Source organism: Canis lupus, chromosome X, assembly GCF_048164855.1.
Source record: "Canis lupus baileyi chromosome X, mCanLup2.hap1, whole genome shotgun sequence".
Classification (NCBI taxonomy): Eukaryota; Metazoa; Chordata; class Mammalia; order Carnivora; family Canidae; genus Canis; species Canis lupus.
Genome location: NC_132876.1, coordinates 31924564 through 31950941, shown reverse-complemented (window position 1 = coordinate 31950941; position 26378 = coordinate 31924564). Strand labels below are relative to the sequence as shown.

At 44.8% G+C, this 26378-nt stretch overlaps 2 protein-coding genes and 1 long non-coding RNA gene across 8 annotated transcripts in view; 2 read left to right on the top strand and 1 right to left on the bottom strand.

Moving 5' to 3' along the window:
• The window catches only part of LOC140627500 (uncharacterized), a 41007-nt gene extending 28635 nt beyond the window's left edge, over positions 1–12372 (bottom strand). For 3 of the 4 annotated variants that reach the window (XM_072815865.1, XM_072815867.1, XM_072815866.1), the window contains exons 1-2: positions 11691–12093; positions 5826–5895 (exon numbers count right to left, since the gene is read on the bottom strand). The gene's annotated coding sequence lies outside the window, so the exon portion shown is untranslated. The other variant, XM_072815868.1, reaches the window with a different exon arrangement.
• LOC140627499 (uncharacterized) lies at positions 374–11284 on the top strand. Of its 3 annotated transcripts, none has more exons than XM_072815862.1 (4): positions 375–1047; positions 1168–1639; positions 3673–3718; positions 10797–11283. In XM_072815862.1, the coding sequence occupies exons 1-4, from the start codon at positions 717–719 to the stop codon at positions 11109–11111; spliced, it is 1164 nt and encodes a 387-aa protein (XP_072671963.1). In that variant the 5' UTR covers positions 375–716; the 3' UTR covers positions 11112–11283. The 3 variants fall into 3 exon arrangements, with proteins under 3 accessions (XP_072671961.1, XP_072671963.1, XP_072671964.1); XM_072815863.1 differs by having other exon boundaries at positions 378–999; positions 10797–11282; XM_072815860.1 differs by having other exon boundaries at positions 374–1639; positions 10797–11284.
• Positions 12152–26378, top strand: part of LOC140627503 (uncharacterized) — an 84051-nt gene continuing 69824 nt past the window's right edge. The window contains exon 1 of the long non-coding RNA XR_012026212.1: positions 12152–12599. This is a non-coding gene — a long non-coding RNA (uncharacterized lncRNA). The remainder of the gene's footprint in view (positions 12600–26378) is intronic.

The following is a 26378-nucleotide window of genomic DNA, read 5'->3' as shown; positions in this document are numbered from 1 at the left end:
TACATGCATGCTTGTCTAGAGCATCTGGGCAGAGGCATAGACGCTGAGCCCAAACGGGATTCAGGATCCATGGTTGCAATGAGAGAAACAAAGGTTTGAGCCAAAGGCCTGGGAAAAACGCCACCAAGCCGGAGCTCGTACAGTTCCAGCAGACCAGGAACGCCCTGAGCGCTGTGCGGGTTCGGAGCCCTGTACCGAGACGGGCTCAAATTACTCAAATTCTAGAGGCGCCGGACATTCTCAAGGCGCAAGCTCGGTTTTCTGTGCATAGTGCGCGTCTGAGCACCAGGCACGCTCAGAAGAGCCGAGCCCAAGCTTCTGTTCTCGGGTACCCGGGAGTCTGGCGGGGGGGCGGGGGGGAAGGGGGAGTCTGGCGGGCTCTGACTTGAGGCGCCTCACAGAAAAACCTCCAAGTGGCACCTCGGAGCCCGTGACATTCGTCGGATGCCTATTCCCTGCCTAGTCGCCGCCGCTGGATACGCAGGGCCGGCCCAAGAGACATTCTCCCAACACTTCTTCTGCAAGGGCTCCAGAGCTAGGGGGAGGTCTGCCTCTCAGCCTCCCCAGATTTGGGGCGCATGAGCCTAGCTGGGACTTGAAGAAGACTCAACCTGTCTCGCTAGGCATTGACCGACGGATGCACTGGGCAAAGAAAGTGCTCCCCACCGGAGCTCTCCCTGCAAGTGCACCGCCCGGGGGGTACCAAGCCCAGCCGCATGCGCACCTCGGCGAGCCCACCCCGCCCCGCTCCGGAGGGGGTGTATATAGATAGAGAGAGGCCGTCTGCTCAGAAGCGGGGGGAACCTGACAGCGCGAGGACCGCTCCGTGGGAGCCTGGCGGCGCGGCACCTCTCTGCGCCCGACCCACGGATCCAGGAGGACCCCGCGCGGGATCTGCAGGGAACAGCGCGAGGGCTATGGAGCCTCTGAGCCGACGCAGGGACGAAGTCATGGGCTTCCTCGGCCCGGGAGTCGACGAGGGCGGGGAAGAGCCGCAGGGTCGGTGCCGGTTGGGACACGTGCCTCCATCAAGCCCCAGAAACGAAGGTTCCCTGGGCGAGGGGAGCAGGCCCGACGCCCCGCAGATGCTGCTGCCCCTTGCCTCCCGCCTCCCACAGCCTAGGCTCCGATGCCCTGATCTCTCCGTGTGGCTTTCCTCCTTTGCAGAAACCCAGCCTGTGGCCATGTCGCTGACCCACGAGGGAGCGGCGGCCGAGTTCACACCTGACCACGGCGGGGGAGCAGACCAGGTCATGGAGGCAGCTGACGGCGAGGGTGACGGTGACGGTGACGGTGACGGCGAGGGTGACGGTCAGGGCCAGCGCGACGGTGACGGTCAGGGCCAGCGCGACGGTGACGACGGTCAGGGCCAGCGCGACCGTGACGGTGAAGGCCAGCGCGACGGCGAGGAGGCAATGGGTGACGAGGCCGCGGGATTTCCACTGCCGGCGGGCGACGGGACCCCCCAGGGGCACGGCGACCAGGGCCCAGCGCCAGGGCGGCCGCCCCAGGCCACCGTCGCGTGTCCCCTGCCGGGCAACGGGCAGCAGGCGGGCCAGCGCATCGTGTTCAGCCGCGTGCAGCTGCATGAGCTGGAGAGCGTGTTCCAGCGCACCCAGTACCCCAGCGCGCCTACGCGGTAAGCCGGCTGCCCCGCGGGGCGCCGGGGAGCGGGAGGGCCCGGGGCCGGTTATCACCCGTCTCTCTCCTCGAGGCTGAAGTCTAAGCTACCGGCCTCGAGGCGGCGGGGGGCCGGCTGGGCACTGGGGCTCCGGGCTCGGCCTCGGGCGGTTGTCGGGAGCCCAGCGCTCCGGGGGCGGGGCCAGGGCGGCGACGGCGGAAGTTAAGCCCATGTGCTCGGGCCAGCGCGTCCACCAGCTGGTGACATAAACAAGTCCCGCCGAACACCGTGGGCGAGAGGCGAGGGGGGCGGAGGGCGCAACCGGCTTAGGGTCCTACCTACTAAGGTGGTTTAAAATCCTGATCGCGGCAGGGCAGCCCGGGTGGCTCAGAGGTTTGGCGCCGCCTTCCGCCCAGGGCGTGATCCTGGAGACCCGGCATGGAGCCCCACGTGGGCTCCCTGCATGGAGCCTGCTTCTCTCTCTGCCTGTGTCTCTGCCTCCCTCTCTGTGTGTGTGTGTGTGTGTGTGTGTGTGTGTGTGTGTGTCGAATGAATGAATGAATGAATGAATGAATGAAATCCTGATCAGTCCTCTCGTCCTCAAGTATTTCTGCGCTGATTTCTAAAATCTTATTGGGTTGAAGGAATCTCTACGCTCACCGTAGGGCCCCTGCACCAACTTGTACATTTTTTTTAAGTAGCTATGTCCTATTTTAAAAAGATTTTTTTTTATTTATTCCTGAGAGACACAAAGAGAGAGAGAGGCTGAGGGAGAAGCAGGCTCCACGCAGGAAGCCTGACGTGGGACTCTATCCTCGGTCTCCAGGATCACAGCCTGGGCTGAAGGCAGGCGCTAAACCGCTGACACACCCGGGCTGCCCGCGTTGTACATTTTTAAATACTGCAGCTGAAAAACTGTCTGGATGAGTGAATATTCTGCATGCCCTGAAATTTTGCTCAAGGTCTTTGAAAATCTTAAAATTAAAAAAAAAAAAAAGAAAGAAAGAAAAGAAAAGAAAAGGGGGCGCCTGGCTGGCTCAGGCAGTAGAGAATGTGACTCTTGATTTGGGGTGGGAAGTTGGAGTTCCACACCGGCTGTAGAGATTCTTTGAAAATAAAATCTGAGGGCGCCTGGGTGGCTCGATGGGTTAGGCTTCTGCCTTCTTCATCTGAGGTCAGGATCCCAGAGTCCTGGGATTGGACCCCAAGTGGGGCTGGCTCCCTGCTCGGCAGGGAGTCCGCTTCTCCCTCTCTTCTGCCCCTGCTCCTGTGCACTTGCTCTCTCTCTCTCTCACTGTCTCTCAAATAAATACGTAAAATCTTTGAAAAAAATAAAAGTTAAATCTGAATAGAAATTAAATTTAAATTTTGCTTGGCAGAAAACTGCCCCAGAAAAGGAAGCCTCAAGCTAGCCATTACAGAACAGTGTGTGTGTGTGTGTGTGTGTGTGTGTGTGTTGTGGGGGGGGGGTATGGTTTCTGCTGCCGTGCTCGGGGACAGAGGAGGGGGGGGAATTTAGTGATACCCACACTTTAAACACAACCAAAGAATGAACAGCAGTTTGTGCCATCCCTTAGCACCCAGCAGCAATGTACTCCAACTTGATCATCGCTGAGAGAGGGAGACAGAGAGAGAGAGAGATGGATGGGCCGCACCTTGTTTTAGGGCTCTAGTTTAATCCCATAAAATGGGTAAGAGCAACGACTGAAAGTCCATAGAGGTAGTTCCTCAGGCATTTTTCTTCATTTTCAAGTTGGTAACACTAAAAGACACTGCATCAGAGTGTCGTGTGTTCTTGGGGACTGTGCCTCCTTTACCCGCGACACTTGGCTTTCCTGAAATTCTCTGTCAACTGAATCTCGCTGTAAATCCTGAAATGGTGTGACTTTTTCCAGTGTAGAGACTGGTTCAGAAAAATGCCACTGACATTTCCCCCCCCCAAAAAAAAACAAAAAAAAAAAACTTTTTAAAGAGAGGAACAAAATACACTGTATTTTATTTAATTCACCCCAAACTCCACATACTGAATACTTGTGATTTTCTCCCCTCAGCCAGGAGCTTGCAAGATTCATGGATGTGTCTGAAGCCAGAGTGCAGGTCAGTAAACCTCAAAAAAACAAAGTGGCTGGGAGGCATTCTAAAACTGGCATCAGGACTTGGGCACCGTTGTCCTAGAGAGAGCTTCTCACCTTCCTGGGTTTTTGTTGCCTTTTCTAGATTTGGGAACGGAGTGTTGTTGAACTTTTGGGTCTGGGGCAGGAGGGGGGGGGTGTGAGGAAGGCGGGGGGTACGGGACATGGGATACCTAAAGCCCAGGTTTTGGAAATTGCCCATTTCCAGAGGGAATGTCATTTCCTAAAAGGAATGAAAAAATTAGTATAGTAGGGGATCGCTTATATACAAATCTACATATACGTTTGTATTAACTGTACCTATGTATACTTTTAGATGTCACTGAATTAGACGAATAATACACATATTTATATAGATTTTTAAATGTAGTATAAATAGGGACGCCTGGGTGGCTCAGCGGTTGAGCGTCTGCCTTTGGCTCAGGGCGTGTGATCCCAGAGTCCTCGGATCGAGTCCCACATGGGGCTCCCGGAATGGAGCCTGCTTCTCCCTGTGCCTGTGTCTCTGCCTCTCTCTCTGTGCGTCTCTCACGAATAAATAAAGAGCATCTTTAAAAATTAACTAACTAAAAAAATGGAAATAGAAAGATAATCACAAGTATAGATCATATACAGTATATGTGCTGTTTTTGTACGCAATATAGATCTATATACTAACATATACTTTATATATTATAAATATGTACTGTAGAAATATATGGAATGTAGTAACATAAATTATAGAATACATAAAATACATTTAATTTGTAGAACATATGCCTATATATTTATCTAATACAGAATATGTATTTTTTAAAGATTTATTTATTTATTTATTTATTTATTTATTTATTATTTATTTATGACAGACACACACACACACAGAGAGAGAGAGAGAGAGAGAGAGGCAGAGACACAGGAGGAAGGAGAAGCAGGCTCCATGCCGGGAGCCCGACGCGGGACTCGATCCCGGGACTCCAGGATCGTGCCCTGGGCCAAAGGCAGGCGCCAAACCGCTGAGCCACCCAGGGATCCCCAGAATATGTATTTGATATGTTAAGTGTACATGTAAAAATATGCAGGATATCAAAAGCATATTCTTTTCTTTTCCTAAGTATCTCCTTTTTATTTGTTCCCCGTATATTTTTTTATTGGAGTTCCTGAGTATCTCCTATAGCAGATAAACACCATAGATATCCGTAGGACATCATTGCTATAGCCAACATAAAATACATTTATAGAGGTCATATACAATTCATATAATTATCACCCATATTGATAGTCATCTGTAACATAGAATTGCCATATAATCCCTGTATAATAATATAGCCAATAGCGTGTTCCTTACTGTATTAATTACGGATCACATACAGATCAATGGGATCCCTGGGTGGCTCGGCGGTTTGGCGCCTGCCTTTGGCCCAGGGCACGATCCTGGAGTCCCGGGATCGAGTCCCACATCGGGCTCCCTGCATGGAGCCTGCTTCTCCCTCTGCCTATATCTCTGCCTCTCTCTGTGTCTCTCATGAATGAATGAATAAATAAAATCTTAAAACAAAAATACGAATCAATGGTCACGTACTATGAATTGATGTTATTCATTAGCACATCAATATGTTGATATCGTAAGATCATTATGTGGTATTAATGGTTCTCTAGAATATAGTCATCGCGTATTATTTGATCAGTATAATATGATGGTATATTTATGGAGTTCATATATATATTTACGTATAAATTACTTACATTTAGCTTGGAGACACCAGTAGATATTGTACATAATTTTACATATACATATATATATATGTAAATATATATATATATTTTAAAAGATTTTTATTTATTCACGAAGAAGGCAGAGACGCAGGCAGAGAGAGAAGCAGGCTCCTCGCAGGGAGCCGGATGCGGGACTCGATCCCGGGAGTCCGGGGTCACGCCCTGAGCGGAAGGCACACAGGCTCAACCACTGAGCCACCCAGGTGTCCCTATACATAATATATTTAGACAGAGCACATTTTATAATACTATATACTTAAACATATGTATTTTATAGAACTATAAAGAAATCAATGCCCAAAAGCACACATACTCACACAGAGCGCATCTTCTGAACGGGTTATCACTTAGGTGACACTTCATTGTCGGGACACATCCAGATGGAGTCTGAAGTAGAAATCGTTCACATTAATGCACCAAGGAGTTTAATTAGACTAATCTACAGAAAACAAGCATAAGCTGTTTGCAAAAGGAGTGAATTGACAAATATTTGGGCATTGGCTTCGGGGAAGATGTCACACCTATGACACAGCAGAGAAGCAAGAACCTTACGTCCAGTTAAGCTGAGACTTATGGGGAGGGTGTAGCATAAAGTACAACTGCCTAGGCCTCCTGCTCTTGGTGTTCACTTTTAATACATGATGTTTTTGTTGTAGGATTCACACGAAAGCAATTTTATCTTTCAATTATAAAATTACTGTAATTTAGTTTTAATCTTATTTTTATTTTTTTCATTTTATTTTAAAAGTTCAGAAATGTATTTATTTTTACTATTACTGCTTTTAGGCTTTTTGTGCAAGTGCCCGGAACTCCTGCTGTATTTGGTTGTTGTGGTGGTGGTGGTGGTGGTTTTATAGGTATGATTTCTTGCTCTAGGATTCAGGTGAAGGGAATTTCACTTTTTTTAAAAGAGATTTTATTTGTTTATTCCTGACAGACAGAGAGAGCGAGGCATAGACACACAGGCAGAGAGGGAGAAGCAGGCTCCATGCAGGGAGCCTGACGTGGGACTCGATCCTGGGTCTCCAGGGTCACGCCCCGGGCCGAAGGCGGCGCTAAACCACTGAACCACCGGGGCTGCCCAGGAATTTCACTTTTTAATTCAAAAAAAAAAAAAAAAAAAAGATTGCATTTAAAAGCTTTTAAATTTCATTTACTTAGTTTTAGAGCTATTGCTTTGAAGGGTTTGGTAAAGAGGTGTGGAGAGTGGCAGGGCTACTTCTTCATTTTCTGGAACTCCTGGATGCGTCAGCCTGAAAACACTGCTAGACAGTAGGTTGTGCATTATGGTGGAGATGCCCCGGTGCAACCTTTGAAATCTGTCTAGAAGACAAAAGAAACGGAAACAACAAGTTCAAACAGGGTTCCACCAACCTAACAAAGGTGGAGGCCAATCTAACCAGGTGGAAGCCATCCTAACACAGGTGGAAGCATAAGGCGTGACCTGTGCCTCGGGGATGTGACTCACGTTCCAATTTCTGAAACTACCAAATGCACTGGTGAAGATTCCGTTTGGGAATGTCTGACACCTGTGATTTTTATCGTCCTTTGTCCTTTTAGGAAGAGATTGTGTGGAATTGGTCACTAGTGGGGACTGGCTCTTAGCTCAGGCTGGGTTCTGCCGGGGGCAATTGGAAAGACTTTGTCCTTGGCTCAGTCAGGGACGGCTCACTTGTGGCTCGATGGATCAAGGGGTGATTGAAACCACAGAAAGCCTAAGTGGAATCAAAGGATAATTTGGGGGGGAAAAAGAGAAATAAGAGGGAAAGAATGGAAAAGAAAACTCAGGGTGGGCTTGTTAGCTCTGCCGCACGCACAGGGTCTACTTCTGTGAAGGAAAGGGGCTGCAGAAGTGGACACGGGGAGGCCACCCAGGCAGCCCAGCAAAGCAGGCCCCAGAGAGCAGGGGCTGGGCTGCGGCGAAGCAGGCGTGGCCAGGGCTGGGGAGGCCCAGGCCCCTCTGCTCTGTCAAGCGGGCCAAGCAAGCTCAGAGAAGACAGACACCCTTGAGTGTGGGTGGGTTGGGGACGCCTGGGTGGCTCAGTGGTTGAGCGTCTGCCTTTGGCCCAGGGCGTGATCCTGAGTCACGGGATCGAGTCCCAAATCAGGTTCCCTGCATGGAGCCTGCTTCTCCCTCTGCCTATGTCTTTGCTTCTCTCTCTGTGTGTGTCTCTCACTAGTAAATAAATAAAATCTTTAAAAAAAAAAAAAAGCAAAAAAAAAAAAAAAAAAAAAAAAGCGTGGGCGGGTTGATTTTCCCCTCCATGGGCTTGCATAATGCTCTTTCAGCGGGGTTCTGAAGGGCAAAGGACCCATGAGAAACAAATGAGGAAAAACACCTAATGTCCTTCCTCCTCCCTTTGCAAACTCTACAGCATGAATTTTCGCACACGTTTTCCCCAGTTTTTTTTTAAAGATTATTTATTTATTCATGACAGACACACACACACACACACACACAGAGAGAGAGAGAGAGAGAGAGAGAGAGAGAGAGAGAGGCAGAAGGAGAAGCAGGCTCCATGCAGGGAGCCCGACGTGGGAGTCGATCCCAGGTCTCCAGGATCACACCCCGGGCTGAGGGTAGCACTAAACCGCTGTGCCACCGGGGCTGCCCAATTTTCCCCAGTTTTATTAAGACATGTTACATACAGCCTTGTATAAATTTGAGGTGTACAGCATAATGATCTGCCTTACGTATATTGTGAAATGATTACCATGGTAGGTTTAGTTACCATCCATCATGTCCTAGAGAGAGAGATTTAAAAAGGAAAAAGAGAAAAAAGGAAAGCAAACAGTTTGTTCTTTGTGACTAGAAGTCTTGAAATTGAATCTCTAAACTGTCCTATATCCCATAAGGCAGGGCTCAGTATAGTCATCATGTTACTTCCTAGTCCTAGTCCTTATTTCTCTTAAAACTGCAAGTTTTTACCTTTTGACCACCCTCAGGCAGTTTCTGCACCCACCCCTTCTAGTGGTCACAAATCTGATCTGATTTCCTATGAAGTGGTTGGGTTTTTCATTTTTAGATTCCACATACAACTGAGATCATAGAGTGTGTGAAGACGATTTTTTTTAAACATTGAGAGAGAGAGAGAGAGAGAGGCAGAGACACAGGCAGAGGGAGAAGCAGGCGCCTCACAGGCAGCCCGATGCGGGACTCGATCCCAGAACCCCGGGATCACGCCCTGAGCCAAAGACAGACGTTCAACCGCTGAGCCACCCAGGGGTCCCTGTGCGAAGACGATTTTGACGGATGTCCCCCACCTGCAGTGAGAGTTGTTTTCTGAATCCAGTATTAGAAATATGGAACTAGTATCGGTGACTATGTCACGTAGGCTACTTTGCATTTATGTAGATTTGGCCTCCGGTGAACTTGGATCCCCCAAGATGAGGTCCACAGCACTGGTGTTGTTAGACTACATTTTCATGCAGCAGGAAGGCCAACCAGGAAGATGGCAGAGGGAAAATGAGTCAACGGAGAAGAGTAGAGGCCCCTGGTCTCAAGGGACATTTGCAAATTGGGAATGTCTAATACGAAATACAAAGAAATTCCGTTAAGTAGGATGCAGAGAGGACAGTGGCCTCCAAAGCACAGGTTTCATTTGTAGGGTTCACAGTTGGCAGGTGTCAGAGAGGAGCCATTTTGTGACTCCTCACCCACACGGTGGCTGACGGTCTTCCTAAAATGTCAGTGTCACCTTCTTGCCTTAAGAATACCGTATGATCTTTTAAAAAGGATTTTGTTTATTTATTAGAGAGAAACAATAAGTAGTGAGAGAGAGCATGAGCAGGGAGGAGAGGGAGAAGCAGGTTCCCTGCAAGCAGGGAGCCCTACACAGGGCTCCACTCCAGGACCCTGAGATCGTGACCTGAGCCGAAGGCAGACGCTCAACTGCCACCGAGGAACCCCAGGAATACCATGTGATTGCACTTATACGTGTGGAATCATCAGAACAAAAGAAACGAACAAACAAAGCAGATACCGGCTCAAATACAGAGGACAAAATCGAGGTTGCCAGAGGGGAGGGGTGGGGTTGGGGGGACAAGCCAAACAAGTGAGGCGGATTAGGAGGTACCAAGGTCAGTTAAAAAAAATAAATCAGTCCCGGGGATGAAGAGTATGACATAGGGAATATAGTCAGTAACACTGCCATCATTTTTGTATGGCCTTGAAGGGTGGTGACTCCACTTACGGCGGCGAGCCATCTTGTGAGTAGAGAACCGTGGAATCAGTATGTCGTACGCCCGAGATGAATACAATATTGTAGGTCAATTATCCTTCAGCGAAAAACAGAAACAAGAATAAGGGGTGGGAAGGGGCCCTCCCGGCTGAGTCGAGGGGGTCTAGGGAGCCCTGCCCTGCTGGGCAGCGGGGGTCCTGTCCAGGGTGCTGGAACTGTAGCCCGAGCAGAGTGAGCTGACCGGGTGCTGAGCCCAGGAGAGCCTGGAGCAGGGTACGTCCGGGCTGCAGGCTGCAGAACTGACAACAGCGACAGTGGTGTGCCTCTTCTCCCTCAGCCCGTTGGCTGGGCAACGATTTTAAGGATTTCACTAAATCCGGTCCTAGTTAGTCTAAACATTCATTGCCCCCAACGTCTAAAATACTCAGGTCGCGTCCGCCGCCTCGGCTCCCTTCTGTCCCAGCCAGACAAGCCACGGGCTCCTGGGCCCTCCGTGCCCAAGCCTCGCTCACAATACCGTCTTTTCAAGCTAGGGAGAGGTTTCGGAAGATGAAACCTTTAGCCATCCATCCTTAAGGGAAAGCTGTCGTGGAAAGATCCAGCGCGTCCCTATTGATGATTTTCTGTACGTGGAAGGTGGGCGTTGTTCCCCGCAGCAGGACTTTTGAATGGCCCTGGGCTTCCCCCACAAGCGGCGTGACACCTGCCTGGTGACTAGGGGTGACTTGGACAGCTGGTGGTCAGCTGTGAGGGCACAGACATCCCAGGTGGAACAGCGGCAGCAGGGACGGAGCGCGGTTCCTCCGCTACACCTGCTGCTGAGAACAGGGGGCAAGAGCAATACGCAGGGTGGGAGGGCAGAGTCAGAGCAGTGAGCTGAGCCAGGGCCTGGCGCCTGGTGGGTGCTGCTGTGTCAGGGTGAGCTGCAGGGAGGCCTGTGTCCCTAACTTCCCTAGGATGTTTTAGCGAGAAGGAAATAGCTTCCCCGGTGCGGGTTCCACCGTGCAGGGCAGAGAGAGAGAGTGGGCTGCGGTGTTGTTTCCCGTATGACATTCAGTGCTCAATGTACTAAACTTTCTCTCTCTCTCTCTCTCTCTCTGATTTTAGGTTTGGTTCAAGAACAGGAGGGCCAAGTGGAGGAGACACCAGAGGGCAGTGAGGTTCAGAACCATGCCTCCCGTGGCCCTGGTCCCCCCCATCGTCATTAACTTGGGTGGACCCTGCCGTACCATCCTCATTCAGGAGCCGAATCGCATATGGGTTCTTCAGGAGCCACTGCTGCTGGGGCCACCTCAGCCGCTCATGCCATCCTTTCCTGTGGTCTTCTTGCCTCCTCTGCCCTGGCTTCCTCCACCTCTCCCTCTGTGCGGCTACCCTCCCGTGGCCGGTCCGGCTTTCCTACCATCCCTAGTTCTGCTGTAAGCCCTCTGCCCCGAAAAGGGCCTCCGTGACCGCTTTTTCCCCACGGGAAATGCGCTCTGCAGCGCGTGCGGATTCTGTGTAGCTCACCATCAGGAGCAGTGCGCTGCCTGCCGCCTGCTCGGTGGATGCAAGACAAGTGCAAATTCACTGACCCTCCGTTTTAGGGCACTTTCTGTCTCTTCAATAAAGTTGTGAACGAGTTCTCTGCGTATTTATTTCGCGTGTGGGACCGGGTCAGTCCGTGTGACGGCCGGTGCCGTCCATCCGGAAAGGCAAGGGGGTCTGCGTCCGTGCGGCCGCGTCCCTGGGCCGCCATCAGGAGGCCGGGCCCACCTGCGAGGTTCCCCAAGCGCCCACGGCCCGCCTGCAGGCTCCCGAAGGCCCACCCGGGGCCCCGGGGCCCCGGCTCCCCCTCCCCCCCGCCGCGCCGCAGCCGGACCACAGCGCCCTGCAAGCCCGGGTGGCGGCGGCCTCCAGGGAGGGAGCGGTGGGCTTCCCGGCGGGGCCGAGCCCCAGGCGCGGGGAGGAGCCGAGGCCCCCCCGGGGGCGGGAAAGGGAAACTTCTGAGGGGCTACTCACTGGGCTCTCGGAGAAGCGGCAGCCCCGCGCGCGGCGGGCGCTCTGCAAGCGGCGGCCGGTGCCCGCCCTCTGGGTGCCGGACACGCGGCGCCAGCCTCCGGGCGGCGGGCGGGCGGGCGGTGCCTGCGTCCGCGAAGGGAACGCGAGCCGAGACCCGCGTCTAGGCCGGCGCCGGGCTCTGCGTCCTCCCTCGGCCCCGCTCCCCGGGGGCGGGGGGGCCCGGCGGCGCTCGGTCGCCAGCTCCCGGCTGCCCCGCGGCTTTCCGCGACATCGGCCCCGCGGCCCGTCGTCCTTGCGGGCGGTCCTTCCGAGCCCGCGGCGGAGAAAGGACCCGGCTTTCCGTGCACTCGGACTTGGGGGGCGAGAGGGGTTCCTGCGGAACCCAGGCCGTGAACCTGTTGCCCGACCGGGTTACTTACACTGGCACACACCACCCTTCTGGTTGCCAGGACGACCCCAGCCCTGGGGACGAGTTTTGCCGGTGCACCCAAAATGTCTCCTCCGGTCCCCCAGGTTTGGGCTGTGGTGCCGCCGCGGGTTCTGTGAGCCCAGGCGTCCGGGAGCTCCCGGATCCCAGACCGGGCGGCCCCCTCCTGCGCTCGCCGTGGTTCCAGGGTCTCGCCTCGGGACGGGAGCAGCAGAGCCTTCCTTCCAGGCGCCCCCGCCCCCCGACTCCCGTCCCCCCGCCCCCCCGCCCGGCCAAGCCGCTGGCTTTCTGCGTAGCCGGCGCCGTGACTCACCTCCTTCCTGCCTGCAGAGACCTGGTTGGCCTCAGCCCTTAGCTGTGGGGCCCTCGCCCCAATCCTGCATCTCCCTCTCGAGGTGTGTTCTCAGGACCAGTGGGGCACCATCTTCACCTATGACTGCACGATCCTTGCGTGGAAATAGCAATTTTTGAAACCACTTCTGGTATGTATCTTGATTGATCTCGTGCTTTTTCTTTTATTTGTGAAATTTAAGCGTCAGATTGTAGAACGAGACCTGTTTATTTTTATTTTATCATTTATTTTTATAATAGAGTTAATTTTGATTTTTGTTTATTTTACTTCGTTTTATCGTGTATTTTCCCCATTATTTATGTTTATTATTGTCTACTTTTACAATGTATTTTCCATTGTATCATTGTTTTTATGTAATTTATTATTTTATTTTAATTTATATGTATTATGTTCTTTGTTTTTATCTTTAAAAATTTAATTGAAATGTACTTAAAATAGTATATTAATAATTTCAGTTGTACGACGTAGTGATTCGACAATTATATGTATTTGGAATTGCTCACCATGGACGTGTAGTTAACCATCTGTTAACATAGAATGTTATTATTTTTTCATTAATTATATTCCCTGTGCTATACTTTGCATTTGGGAGACGTATTTATTTTCTACTTGAATTGCACTGTTTAATTCTCTTCAGCTATTTTGCCCATCCCCCCTCCCTTTCGGCAACCTCGTTTGTTCTCTACATTTTTTATTCTCTTTCTGGTTCTTTGTTGCTTTGTTGTTTAGATTCCACTTATAAGTAAAATCATGTATTATTTATTTCTCTGATATTTCACATAGCATAATACCTCCTGGATCTATCTTCGTTACCAGTAATGGTAAGGTTTCATTCTTCAGTATGGCTAAGTAAAATATTCCATTGTGTCTATATACCACATCTTTTTTATCCAGTCTTCCTTGGGTGGAGGTGTAGGTTGATTCTATATCTTTGTTATTGTAGATAATGCTGGAATAAACATAAGGGTAAATACATCTTTTCGATATTCATGTTTTTGTTTTTGTTTGGTAAATACTCAGAAGTAGAATTACTGTATTGCATGATACGTGTGTTTTTAGTTTTTTGAGGATTGTCCACACTGTTTCCCACAGCAGCTGCATCAGTTTATGTTTCCACCAACATTGCAGAAGGGTTCCCTTTTCGATACATCCTGTGCAACACTTACTTTTTTTCTTTTCGACCCTGGGCATTCTGACTGGTGTTAGGTGATATTGTGGTTTTGTTTTTTTGTTTTTCTAAGATTTTACTTATTTATTCATGAGAGAGACACAGAGAGAGGCAGAGACACAGGCAGAGGGAGAAGCAGGTTCCCTGCAGGGAGCTCTGCCTGGGACTGGATCCCAGGACTCTAGGATCACATCCTGAGCCAAAGGCAGAGGCTTTAACTGCGGAGCCACCCAGGCATCCTGGATATTGTGGTTTTGATGTGCATTCCCTGATAACTTAATGACGTTGAACTTATTTTCTTGTGTCAATTGGCCATATGTAGTGTTTTTTTGTTTGTTTGTTTTTTGTTTTGTTTTGTTTTGTTTTTTTTACGAAAAATGTCTGTTTAGGTACTCTGCCCTGTTTTGATTAGATTTTTGTTTTGGTGGTGAGTTCCATGCATTTATTATACATTTTGATTATTAACTCCTTACCAGATATATAATTTGTAAATATTTTTTCAATTCTAGAGGTCATCTTTTTGTTTTGTTGATTATTTCCATTACTGTGCAAAAGCTTTTTAGTTTGATATAGCCCCATTTAATTATTTTTGCTTTTATTTCCCATGTCCGAGGAGACATATCCAGAAAATTATCGCTATGGCTGATGTCTGTAAATTTACTGTCTGTGTTTTCTTTTAGGAGTTTTATGCTTTCAGATATTACATCTTGGACTTTATCGTTATTTTATTGTTATTATTTAAGATTTTATTTATTTATTTGACAGAGTGAGTGTGGGAGCACCAGTGGTGGTGGGGGCACTGCAGAGGAAGAGGGAAAAGCAGGCTTCCTCTGAGCGGGGAGCCAGATGCAGGTCTTGATGCTAGGACCCTGGGATCTTGATCTGAGCCAAATGCTTAACCAACTGAGACACCCAGGCACCCCTTTATTATTATTATTTTTTGAGCAGCCTCCATGCCCATCTTAGAGCCCAACACAGCGCCTGGAACTCTTAGAACACAGATCAAGACCTGAGATGAGAGTCAGATGCTTAATGGACTATAGCACCAGGCACTCCTCATTTTGGTCTTTATTTTCAGTTTATTTTTGTGTGTTGTGCAAGAAACTGATCCAGTTTCATTCATTTGCATGTGGTTGTTTGTTTTCCTAGCACTATTTATTGAAGAGACTGTTTTTCCCCATTGTAAATTCCTGTCTCCTTTGTCATAGATTAATTGACCGTATAACCTTCAGTTAATTTCTGGGGTGTTATGTTCTCTTGATTTATTGTGTTTTTGCCAGTACCATTCTCTGTTGCTTTGTAGTGCAGTTTGAAATCTTGGATTGTGAGACCTCCAGATTTGTTCTTAAGGTTACTTTGGCTATTCTGGTTCTTTTGTAGTCCAAGGAAGTTTTAGGTTTATTCTAATTCTGTAAATCCTTTGCAACAACATGGATGGTGCTAGGGATTATAATGCTATATACTCATATGTGGAATTTAAGAAGCAAAACAAATGAGCAACGGGAAAAAGAGAGAGAGAGAGAGAGAATCCAAGAAACAGACTCTTAACTATAAAGAACAAATTGATGGTTACCAGAGGATGGGTGGATGGATGGATGGATGAAGTAGGTGATGGGGATTAAGGAGTGCGTTTGTCTTGATGAGCTCTGGGTGATTATATGGAATTGTTGAGTTATATTGTACACCTGAAACTAATATAACACTGTCACTACACTGGAATTAAAATAAAGCTTAACAGAAAAACAAAACAAAACAAAAAACCCACCATAGGTATTTTCATAGAGATGACATTTTAAAAAAAGGTTTTATTTATTTATTCATGAGAGACACAGAGAGATAGGCAGAGACATAGGCAGAGGGAGAAGCAGGCTCCCCGAGGGGAGCCCGATATGGGACTGGATCCAGAGACTTCAGTACCACGCCCGGAGCTGAAGGCAGCTGCTCAACCACTGAGCCACCCAGGGGTCGCAGGGATGGAATTAAACCTGTGAGTTGGGGCAGTCCGGGTGGCTTAGCGGTTTAGCGCCGCCTTCAGCCCAGGGCCTGATCCTGGAGACCTGAGATCAAGTCCCACGTCGGGCTCGCTGCATGGAGCCTGCTTCTCCTTCTGCCTGTGTCTCTGCCTCTCTCTCTGCCTCTCTCTGTCTCTCTCATGAATAAATAAATAAAATAAAATAAAAAAAACAACCTGTGAGTTGCTTTGTGTATTATAGAAGTTTTAACAATATTCATTCTTTCGATCTATAATCATAGTATATATATCTTTTAATTTGTTTCATCTTCAGTTTTTTTCATTAAAAATTTTTTTTACGTTTTGCTTATTGAAATAGCTGACATAGAGGATCCCTGGGTGACTCAGCGGTTTAGCACCTGCCTTTGGCCCAGGGCGCGATCCTGGAGTCTCGGGATCGAGTCCCACGTCGGGCTCCCATGGAGCCTGCTTCTCCCCCTGCCTGTGTCTCTGCCTCTCTCTCTGCCTCTCTCTGTGTCTCTCATGAATAAATAAATAAAATCTTAAAAAAGAAAAACAACCTGTGAGTTGCTTTATGTATTATAGAAGTTTTAATAATATTCATTCTTTTGATCTATAATCATAGTATATCTATCTTTTAATTTGTTTCATCTTCAGTTTTTTTTTATTGGTGTTCAATTTACCAACATACAGAATAACCCCCAGTGCCCGTCACCCAATCACTCCCACCCCCCGCCCTCCTCCCCTTCTACCACCCCTAGTTCGTTTCCCAGAGTTAGCAGTCTTTACGTTATGTCTCCCTTTCTGATATTTCCCACACATTTCTTCTCCCTTCCCTTATATTCCCTTTCACTATTATTTATATTCCCCAAATGAATGAGAACATATAATGTTTGTCCTTCTCCGACTGGCTTACTTCACTCAGCATAATACCCTCCAGTTCCATCCACGTTGAAGCAAATGGTGGGTATTTGTCATTTCTAATAGCTGAGTAATATTCCATTGTATACATAAACCACATCTTCTTTATCCATTCATCTTTCGATGGACACCGAAGCTCCTTCCACAGTTTGGCTATTGTGGCCATTCAGTTTTTTTCATTAATTTTTTTTTTTTTTTTTTACGTTTTGCTTATTGAAATAGCTGACATAGAGGATCCCTGGGTGACTCAGCGGTTTAGCGCCTACCTTTGGCCCAGGGCGCGATCCTGGAGTCTCGGGATCGAGTCCCACGTCTGGCTCTCCGCATGGAGCCTGCTTCTCCCTCTGCCTGTGTCTCTGCCTCTCTCTCTATCATAAATCAATCAATCAATCAATCAATCAATCAATCTTAAAAAAGAGAATATGAAATAGCTGGCATACAATATTACTAGTTTCAAGTATACAATTTAGTGATTGGAGAATTCTCTACATAATGCATTATGCAATGCTCATGTGCATAGTTACTGTCACCATTCAAAAATATAATATTATTGAGTATATTTTGTATGCTATACCTTTCCTCTCTGATATTTATTTTTTTGAAGATTTATTTATTTGAGAGAGGGAGAGTGATGGGGGAGGGGCAGAGGAGGAAAATCTAAGCAGATTCCCTGCTGGATGCAGAGCCCAATGTATGGTTCAGGGCTGGTTCAGGCCTCTATCTCACAACCTGCACTGAAACCGAAAGTCCAGCGCTTAACCCACTGAGCCAACCAGGCGCCCCTGTGACATTTATTTTATAACTGGTAGTTTTTTTTTTATTTTTCATTTTTATTTTATTTTTTTAAAAGATTTTATTTATTTATTCATGAGAGACACACAAAGAGGCAGAGACACTGGCAGAGACACAGGCAGAGAGAATCAGGCCCCATGCAGGGAGCCTGATGTGGGACTTGATCCCAGGACTCCAGGATCACGCCCTGAGCCAAAGTCAGATGCTTAACCACTGAGCCACTTAGGCGTCCCTTTTTTTTTTTTTAAGATTTTATTTATTTATTCATGAGAGACACAGAGAGAGAGAGGGGCAGAGACACAGGCAGAGAGAAGCAGGCTCCATGCAGGGAGCCCGATGCGGGATTCAATCCTGGGACTCCAGGATCATGCCCTGGGCCAAAAGCATACGCTCAACTGCTGAGCCACCCAGGCGTCCCATAACTGGTAGTTTGTTCATCTTCATTCCCTTCACCTATTTTGCCTATTCTATCTCTTCCTCCCTTTCCTCTGGCGGAAGGAGTATTTAGGAGTTCTCTGTATTTAGGAATCTGTTTCTGTTTTTTATATGTTTGTTCTCTGTATTTAGGAGTATTTCTCTGTATTTAGGAGTCTGTTTCTGTTTTTTATTTGTTTGTTTTTGAATTTGTTTTGTTTTTTAGAATCCATGTACAGGTGACATCATATGGTATTTGTCTTTCTCTGTCTGATTTATCTTATGCAGCATAATACCCTCTAGGTCCATCCATGTTTTTGTGAAAGGGAAGATTTTTTTCTTTTTAATGGCTGAATGATATTCCATTGAATGTATATTTCACATCTTTTTTTAAAAAAATTCATCTATCAATGCACACAGGTTGCTTCAATATATTGAGTTTGTAAATAATCCTGCAGTAAACATAGGGGTACATATATCTTCTCGAATTATTGTATTTGTATTCTTCGGGTGTATACCTGGTAGTGGAATTACTGGATCACATGGTATTTTTATTTTTAATTTTTAAAAATTAAAATAAATTTAAATTTTATGTATATGTTTGAGAGAAAGAGAAAGAATACAAGCATGGGGAGTGTGGCAGAGGGAGAGGGAGAAGCAGGCTCCCTGCTCAGCGGGGAGCCCCCTGTGGGGCTCGCTTCTAGGACCCTGGTATCATGACCTGAGCCAAATACAGTTGCTTAACTAACTGAGCCACCCAGGTACCCTTCTATTTTTAACTTTTTGAGGAATTTTCATAGTGTTTTCCACAATGGTTACGCCAATTTACATTTCCACAAACAGTGCACATGAGTTTCCTTTTTTTTCTCTACATCTTCAGCAATAGTTATTATTTCTTGACTTTGATTTTAGCTATTTTGACTGGTGTGAGGTGATACCTCAAGTTGTTTTGATTTCCATTTCCCTGATAACTAGTGATGTTGGGCATCTTTTAATGTGTATTGACTATCTTTATGTATTTTTTGGACAAATGTACTGTTGATTTTATAACATTGTAGTATAATCTGGGACTGTGATACTTGCAGCCTTGTTCTTCTTTCTCAGGGATTGCTTTGGCTATTGAGGTCTTTCATAGATCCATACACATTTTAGGATCAGATCATTTGTTCTAATTCTGTGAAAAACACTGTTGGTATTCTGATAGGCACTGCTTTGAATCTGTAGATTGATTTGGATAGTATGGACATTTTAAGAATATTAATTCTTCTAATCAATTTTTTAATGTTGTGTTCAATTTTTTAAAAGATTTTATTTATTTATTTATTTATTTATTTATTTATTTATTTATTTATTTATTTATTTATTTATGACACAGAGAGACTGGCAGAGCCATAGGTAGAGGGAGAAGCAGGCTCCCTGTGGGGAGCCTGATACAGCACTTGATCCCAGGACCCTGGGATCACCACCTGAGCCCAAGACAGATGCCCAACCACTAAGCCACCTAGGCACCCTCAATTTTTTTTTTTTTGTATCAGTGTTTTATTGTTTTCAGACTGCAAGTCTTTCACCTCCTTGGTTAAATTTATTCCTAAGCAATTTTTCTAGTGCAATTGTAAATGGGATTGTTTTCTTAGTTTTCTTTCTGATATTTTGTCATTGTGTAGAAATACAACAGATTTGTTTATTGATTTTGTTTTTTTTTTGTTTATTGATTTTGTATCTTACATGTTTACTTAATTTATTAATTCTAGTAGGTTTTTTTTAGGTTTTTTTTTTTAAAGATTTCATTCATTCATTCATTCATGAGAGACACAGAGAGAGGCAGAGACATAGGCAGAGGGAGAAGCAGGCTCCATGTAAGGAGCTCGATGTGGGACTCGATCCCGGGACTCCAGGATCACGCCCTGGGCCGAAGGCAGGTGTCCAACCGCTGAGCCACCCAGGGTTCCCCTAATTCTAGTAGTTTTTTTGGTGGTCTTTAGGGTTTTTTATATATAGTATACTATATAATATATAGTATTATATCATCTGCAAATAGTGACGGTTTTACTTCTTCTTTACCCATTTGGATGCCATTTATGTATTCTTCTTGTCTTATTTCTGTGGTTAGTACTTCCAGCAATGTATTACATAAAAAGAATCCTTGCCTTCCTGATCTTAAAAAAAACCCTCAGATTTTGACATTAGTACAATGGTTGTTGTTTGTCATGTATGGCCTTTATTGTGTTGAGGTGTGTTCCTTCTATATCTACTTTGTTGAGAGTGCTTCTCATTAATGGATGCTGAATATGATGAAATGTTTTTTCTGCTTCCGTTGAGATGATCACATGATTTTTCTCATTCATTTCTTGATGTGGTGTATCTCAGTGATTGATTTGCAGATAGTGAATCATGCTTGCATCCCTGGAATAAATATCACTGGATCGTAGTGAATGGTCCTTTTAATGTGATGCTGAATTCATTTTGCAAATATTTTGTTGGGGATTTTTGCCTGTATGCTCATTAGGGATATTGACTCGTAATTTTCTTTCACTGCAGTGTCTTTCTCTGATTTTGGTATCAGGGTAACGCTAGCCTTGTAAAATGATTTGGAGGCATTTTTTCCTCTTCTGTATTTTTGGAATAGTTCAAGAAAAGTAGGTATTAATTCTTCTTAAAGTTACCCTGGGTGGCTCAGTCAGTTAAGAGCCTGCCTTCGGCTCAGTTCATGATCTCAGGGTCCTGGGTTCGAGCCCCGTGTTGGGTTCTTTGCTCAGCAGGGAGTCTGCTTTGTGTTTTTCCTCTTTCTCTGCCCCTTTCCTCCACTCATGTTCTTTGTCTCTGTATCAAATAAATAAATAAAATATTTTTAAAAAATTCTTCTTTAAATGTTTGGTAGAATTCACCTGTGAAGCTGGTCCTGGATTTATGGGGGTTTATTATTAATTAATTAATTAGACTATTTATTATTGTAAGTAGGCTCCACACCCAACATGGGATTGAACTCACTACCCCAACATCAGGAGTTGCAAGCTATAGTGACTGAACGGTTAGCCAGATACCCCTGGTCCTAGATTTATGTTTGTCGGGAGTTTTTTGATTACGTATTCAATTCCATTATACTAATTGTTATGTTAAGATTTTCTGTTTCTTCCTGGTTGTTCTTGGGAATATTGTCTATCTCTAGGAATTTATGCATTTCTCCCTAATTTGTCCTATTTACTGACAATTTTTCATAGTATTCTCATAATCTTTTGTATTTCTGTGGTATTAGTTGTAACCTCTTTTTCATTTCTGATTTTATGTATTTGAGCCCTCTCTTTTTTTGTCTTAATTTGACTAAAGGTTTATCAATTTTGTTTATCTTTTCAAAGCATCAGTTCCTAATTCCTTTGACCTTTAATATCATGTTTTTGGTCTATAATTTTATTTGTTTCCATTCGTCATTATTACATTGATTCTGCTAAATTTGGGCTTCATTTTCTCTTCTTTACTAGCTCCTTTAGGTATGTTTATGTTAGACTGAGATTTTTCCTGTTTCTTGAGGTAAGCCTGTATTGCCATAATCTTCCCTCTTAGAACCACTTTGCTGTATCCCATAGATTTTGAATTGTTTTCAGTTTCATTTGTCTCCAGTTATTTTTTATATTTCCTCTTTGATTTCTTCATTGACCCATATGTTGTTTAGTAGCATGTTGTTTAGCTTTTAGTTTTATAGCACATTTAGTAGCATGTCTGTTTTGTTTTTCTAGTTCTTTTTTTAATAATTGATTTTTAGTTTCATAATGTTGTGGGCAGAGAAGATGCTTCTTATGACTTCAGTCTTCTAAAATTTATTGAAATTGTTTTGTGGCCTAACGAGATCTGTCCTGGAGAATATTGCATGTGCACTTGAAAAGAATGTGAATTCTGCTGTTTTTGAGTGGATTGTTCTGTATATCTCTGTTAAGTCCATCTTGCCTTGTGTGTTATTGAAAGGTGCTGTTTCATTATCAGTTTTCTGTCTCAATCATCTGTCCATTGATAAGTCTTCCATTATTGTTGGATGTCTATTTCTCCCTTTATGCCTGTTAATATTTGCTTTATATAATTAGGTGCTCCTATATTAGGTGTATAGATATTTATAAATGTTATTTCTTTCTGTTAGATTTATGCTTTTATCATATGTAATGCCCTTCTTACTTATTACAGTCTTTGATTGATTGATTGATTTAAATTCCAGTATAGTTTCAGGTGTATAATATAGAGATTCAACAATTGTATACATTGCTCAATGCTCTTCATGGTGAGTGTACTCTTAATTCCCTTCACTTGTTTTACCTATCTCCCCCACCTGCTTCCCCTCTGATAATCATTAGTTTGTTCTCAATAGGGGAGAGAGTCTGTTTTCTTGGTTTGTCTCTATTTTTCATTTTTGGTTTGTTTTGTTTCTTAAATTCCACATATGAATGAAATCATAGGATATTTGTCTTTCTCTTCCTTTTTTTTAAAAAAAAAAAATTATTTATTCATGAGAGACACAGAGAGAGAGAAAGCCAGAGACACAGGTAGAGGGAGAAGCAGGCTCCATGCAGGGAGCTGATAGGGGACTCGATCCCCAGACCCCAGGATCACGCCCCTAGCAGAAGGCAGGCGCTCAACCACTGAGCCACCCAGGCATCCCTGTATTCCTCTTCCTGACTTAGTTCATTTAGCATTACATCCTCTAGATCCATCCATATTGTTTTTTTTTAACGATTTTATTTATTTATTCATGAGGGACACAGAGAGACAGGCAGAGACATAGGCAGAGGGAGAAGCAGGCATCCTGTGGGAAGCCTAATGTGGGAGTCCTTGATCCCAGGACCCCAGGAATCAGGACCTGAGCTATAAAGGCAGATGCTCAACTATTGAGCCACCCAGGTGCCCTTGTATTTTTTTGTTTGTTTGTTTGTTTTTTTAAGACTTTTACTTATTTATTTGACAGAGAGAGCACAAGTTGGGGAAGTGGGACCGGGAGAAGCAGGCTCCCCACTGAGGAGGGAGCCTGTTACAGGGCTTGATAACAGGACCCTGGGATCACGACCCAAGATGAAGTCAGATGCTTAACCAATTGAGACACCTAGATACCCCTAGATCCATCAATACTATTGCAAAATGATAAGATTTTATTCTTTCTCATGGCTGAGTAATATTACATTGTGTGTGTGTATGTTTATATATATATACACCACTTACATATATAAAATGTATATTTTAATATGTGCATTAAAATAAAAATATGTATAAAATATGTATATTTTTATATATGTGTGTATATATATATATATATATGTATTTTAAAGACTCTCTATGCCTAGTGTGGGACTTGAACTCATGAGCTAGAGATCAAGAGTCACATGCTCTACTGACTGAGCCAGCCAAGCACCTGGATACCACTTCTTAATCCATTCATTCATTGATGGACACTTGGACTGCTTTCATAATTTGACTACTGTAAATAATAGTGTAATAAAGGGGTGCCTATATCTTTTCAAATTAGCATTTTTGTATTCTTTGGGTAAATACCTGGTAGTGGAATTACTGGATCATATGGTAATTGTATTTTTAGTTTTTTGAGGAACCGTCCTACTGTTTTCCACAGTAGCTGCACCAGTTTGCATTCCCATCAACAGTGCATAGGGCTTCCTTTAGCTCCACATTCTTGCCAACACCTGTTTCTTTTGTTTTTCATTTAAGCCATTCTGACAGGTGTGAGTTGATACCTGATTGTGGTTTTGATTTGCATTTCCTTGATACTTAGTGATACTGAGCTATAGTCTTTAATATCTAATTTGTCTGATACAATCATTGCTACTCAGAGTTTCTTTTTTCTTTCTTGGCTTCCATTTGCATGGAATATCTTTTTCCATTCTTTCCCTTTCAGTTTGTATGTGTCTTGAGGTCTGCAGTGAGTCTCTTGTAGACAGCATATAGATGGGTCATGGTTTTTTTTTTTTTTAATTTTATTTATTTATGATAGTCTAACACAGAGAGAGAGAGAGAGAGGCAGAGACACAGGCAGAGGGAGAAGCAGGCTCCATGCACCGGGAGCCTGACGTGGGATTCGATCCCGGGTCTCCAGGATCGCGCCCTGGGCCAAAGGCAGGCGCCAAACCGCTGCGCCACCCAGGGATCCCTGGTTTTTCTTTTTTTTTTTTTAAATTCTTTTTTTAATTTTTTTTATTTATTTATGATAGTTACAGAGAGAGAGAGAGGCAGAGACATAAGCAGAGGGAGAAGCAGGCTCCATGCACCGGGAGCCCGACGTGGGACTCGATCCCGGGTCTCCAGGATCGCGCCCTGGGCCAAAGGCAGGCGCTAAACTGCTGCGCCACCCAGGGTTCCCGGTTTTTCTTTTTTATCAGTTCAGCCACCCTGTCTTTTTTTTCACCATATGTCTTTTGATTGGAGCATTTAACTTCATTTACATTAGGAGTAATTTTTTTTTTTTTTAGTTTTTAAAAATTTATTTATTCATGAGAGACACAGAGAAAGGCAGAGAAAGAAGCAGGCTCCTTGCAGGGCGCCCGATGCAGGACTTGATCCTGGACCCTGGGATCATGCTCTGAGCCAAAGGCAGACGCTCAACCACTGAGCCACCCAGGTGTCCCTAGAGTAATTATTATTATTATTTTAAAAATTTATTCATGAGAGACACAGAGAAAGGCAGAGAAAGAAGCAGGCTCCTTGCAGGGAGCCCGATGTGGGACTCAATCCCTAGACCCTGGGATCACGCCGTGAGCCAAAGGCAGACGCTTGGCCATTGAGCCACCCAGGCGTCCCCCTAGAGTAATTATTGATACATATATATTTATTGCTATTTCGCTCATTGTTTTCTGGTTGTTTTTATAGTTGGCTTTTCTTTCTGTTCTTGCACCGTTCCCTTGATGTTTAATTACTTTCTTTAGGGTTATGCTTGGATTCCTTTGTCTTTATTTATTGAATATCCCAGGGTTTTGGTTTGTGATTACCATGATGTTCATTTATAACTTACTGTATAGCAATATATATTAAATTGGTGGTCACTTAAGTTTGAGCACATTTCAAAAGCACTACATTTGTTCTCCCCCTTGCATTTTTTAAAAAGACTTTAATTATTTGAGAGCAAGAGAGAAGCAGGTTGCCTGTAGAGCAGGGAGCCCAATGCAGAGCAGATCCCAGGACCCTGGGACCATGACCTGGGCCACAGGCAGACACTTAACAGAACGTTGGCCTAAACCACCCAGGCCACTGCCCTCCCCCCTTGCATGTTTTATGTGAATGATGTCATATTTTATGTTTTTATTTTATGTATTCCTTGACTAAGTTTTTAGATATAATTGATTTTATTACTTTTGTTTTTTTTAATCCTTTATACTACCTAAATACATATTTAGGTATGGAACTCATATCTTTATTATATGTTTGCTTTTACCAGTGAAATTTTTCCTTTCGAAATTTTCTTACTTTGGGATGCCTGGGTAGCTCAGCAGTTAAGCCCATCTGCGTTTGGCTCAGGGCCTGATCCTGGAGTACCAGGATCGAGTCCCACATCAGTCTCCCCTGCATGGAGCCTGCTTCTCCCTCTGCCTGTGTCTCTGCCTTTCTCTCTGTGTCTCTCATGGGTAAATAAATAAAATTAAAAAACAAAATAAATAAATAAATAAATTTTTCTTACTTCTAATTATGGCCTTGTGTTTTCTCCTTAAATAGGTCCATTTAAGATTTCTTGTATAGTTGGTTTAGTGGTGATGAACTGTTTTACGTTTTGTTTATGAGACTCTTTCTCCTTTAATTCTGAATGATAACCTTGCCAGTAGAGCATTTCTGGCTGTAGATTTTTTTCCTTTGCACTTTGAATATATCATCCCATTGTCTTGGCCTCCACAGTTTTTATTGAAAAGTCAGCTGGAAAAAAAAAGAAAAGAAGAGTCAGCTGATAGCCTTACTGTTTTCCCCTTACGTGGAACTGCTTTCTTTTGCTGCTTTGAGGTTTTCTTTGTATCCTTAATTTTTGACATTTTAATAATTGCATGTCTTGGGATGCCTGGGTGGCTCAGTGGTTGAGCGTTTGCCTTTGGCTCAGGATGTGATCCCGGGGTCAGGGATCGAATCTCGCATCGGGCTCCCTGTGAGGAGCCTGCTTTTCCCTCTGCCTATGTTTCTGCCTGTCTCTCTGTGTCTCTCATGAATGAATAAATAAAAAATCTTTAAAAAAATTGTGTGTCTTGTTGTGGACCACCTTGAGTTCATCTTATTTGGGGCTGTCTGTGCTTCCTGGACCTTATGTATCTTTTCTTCCCCAGATTAAGGAAGTTTTCAGGTATTATTTCTTCAAGTTATTTTTCTATCTTTTCCTCTTTTCTCCTGGGACTTCCATTATGCAAGTGCTATTATGCTTCATGTTATCACAAAGGTACCTTAATCTATTCTCATGTTTAAAAATTCTATTTTCCTTTTGCTACTCCTCATGGTTGCTTTCTGTTACACAGTCTTCCAGCTCGCTGATTGTTCTTCTTTATTCTCTAATTTGCTGCTTATTCCGTCTATAGTGTATTTTTCACTTAAGTTAATGCATTCATCAGCCCTGAATGGTTCTTTTATGTATTTTCTATCTCTTTGTTATATTTCTCACTGAATTCATCCATTGTTCTCTTAAATCC

Excerpts from the sequence above, each read along its gene's own strand:
- LOC140627499 (XM_072815860.1), top strand. The coding sequence starts at position 717 with ATGCGCACCTCGGCGAGCCCACCCCGCCCCGCTCCGGAGGGGGTGTAT. Across the intron at positions 1,640-3,672 it reads TACCCCAGCGCGCCTACGCG|CCAGGAGCTTGCAAGATTCA; the intron begins GTAAGCCGGCTG and ends TTCTCCCCTCAG. Across the intron at positions 3,719-10,796 it reads TGTCTGAAGCCAGAGTGCAG|GTTTGGTTCAAGAACAGGAG; the intron begins GTCAGTAAACCT and ends CTCTGATTTTAG.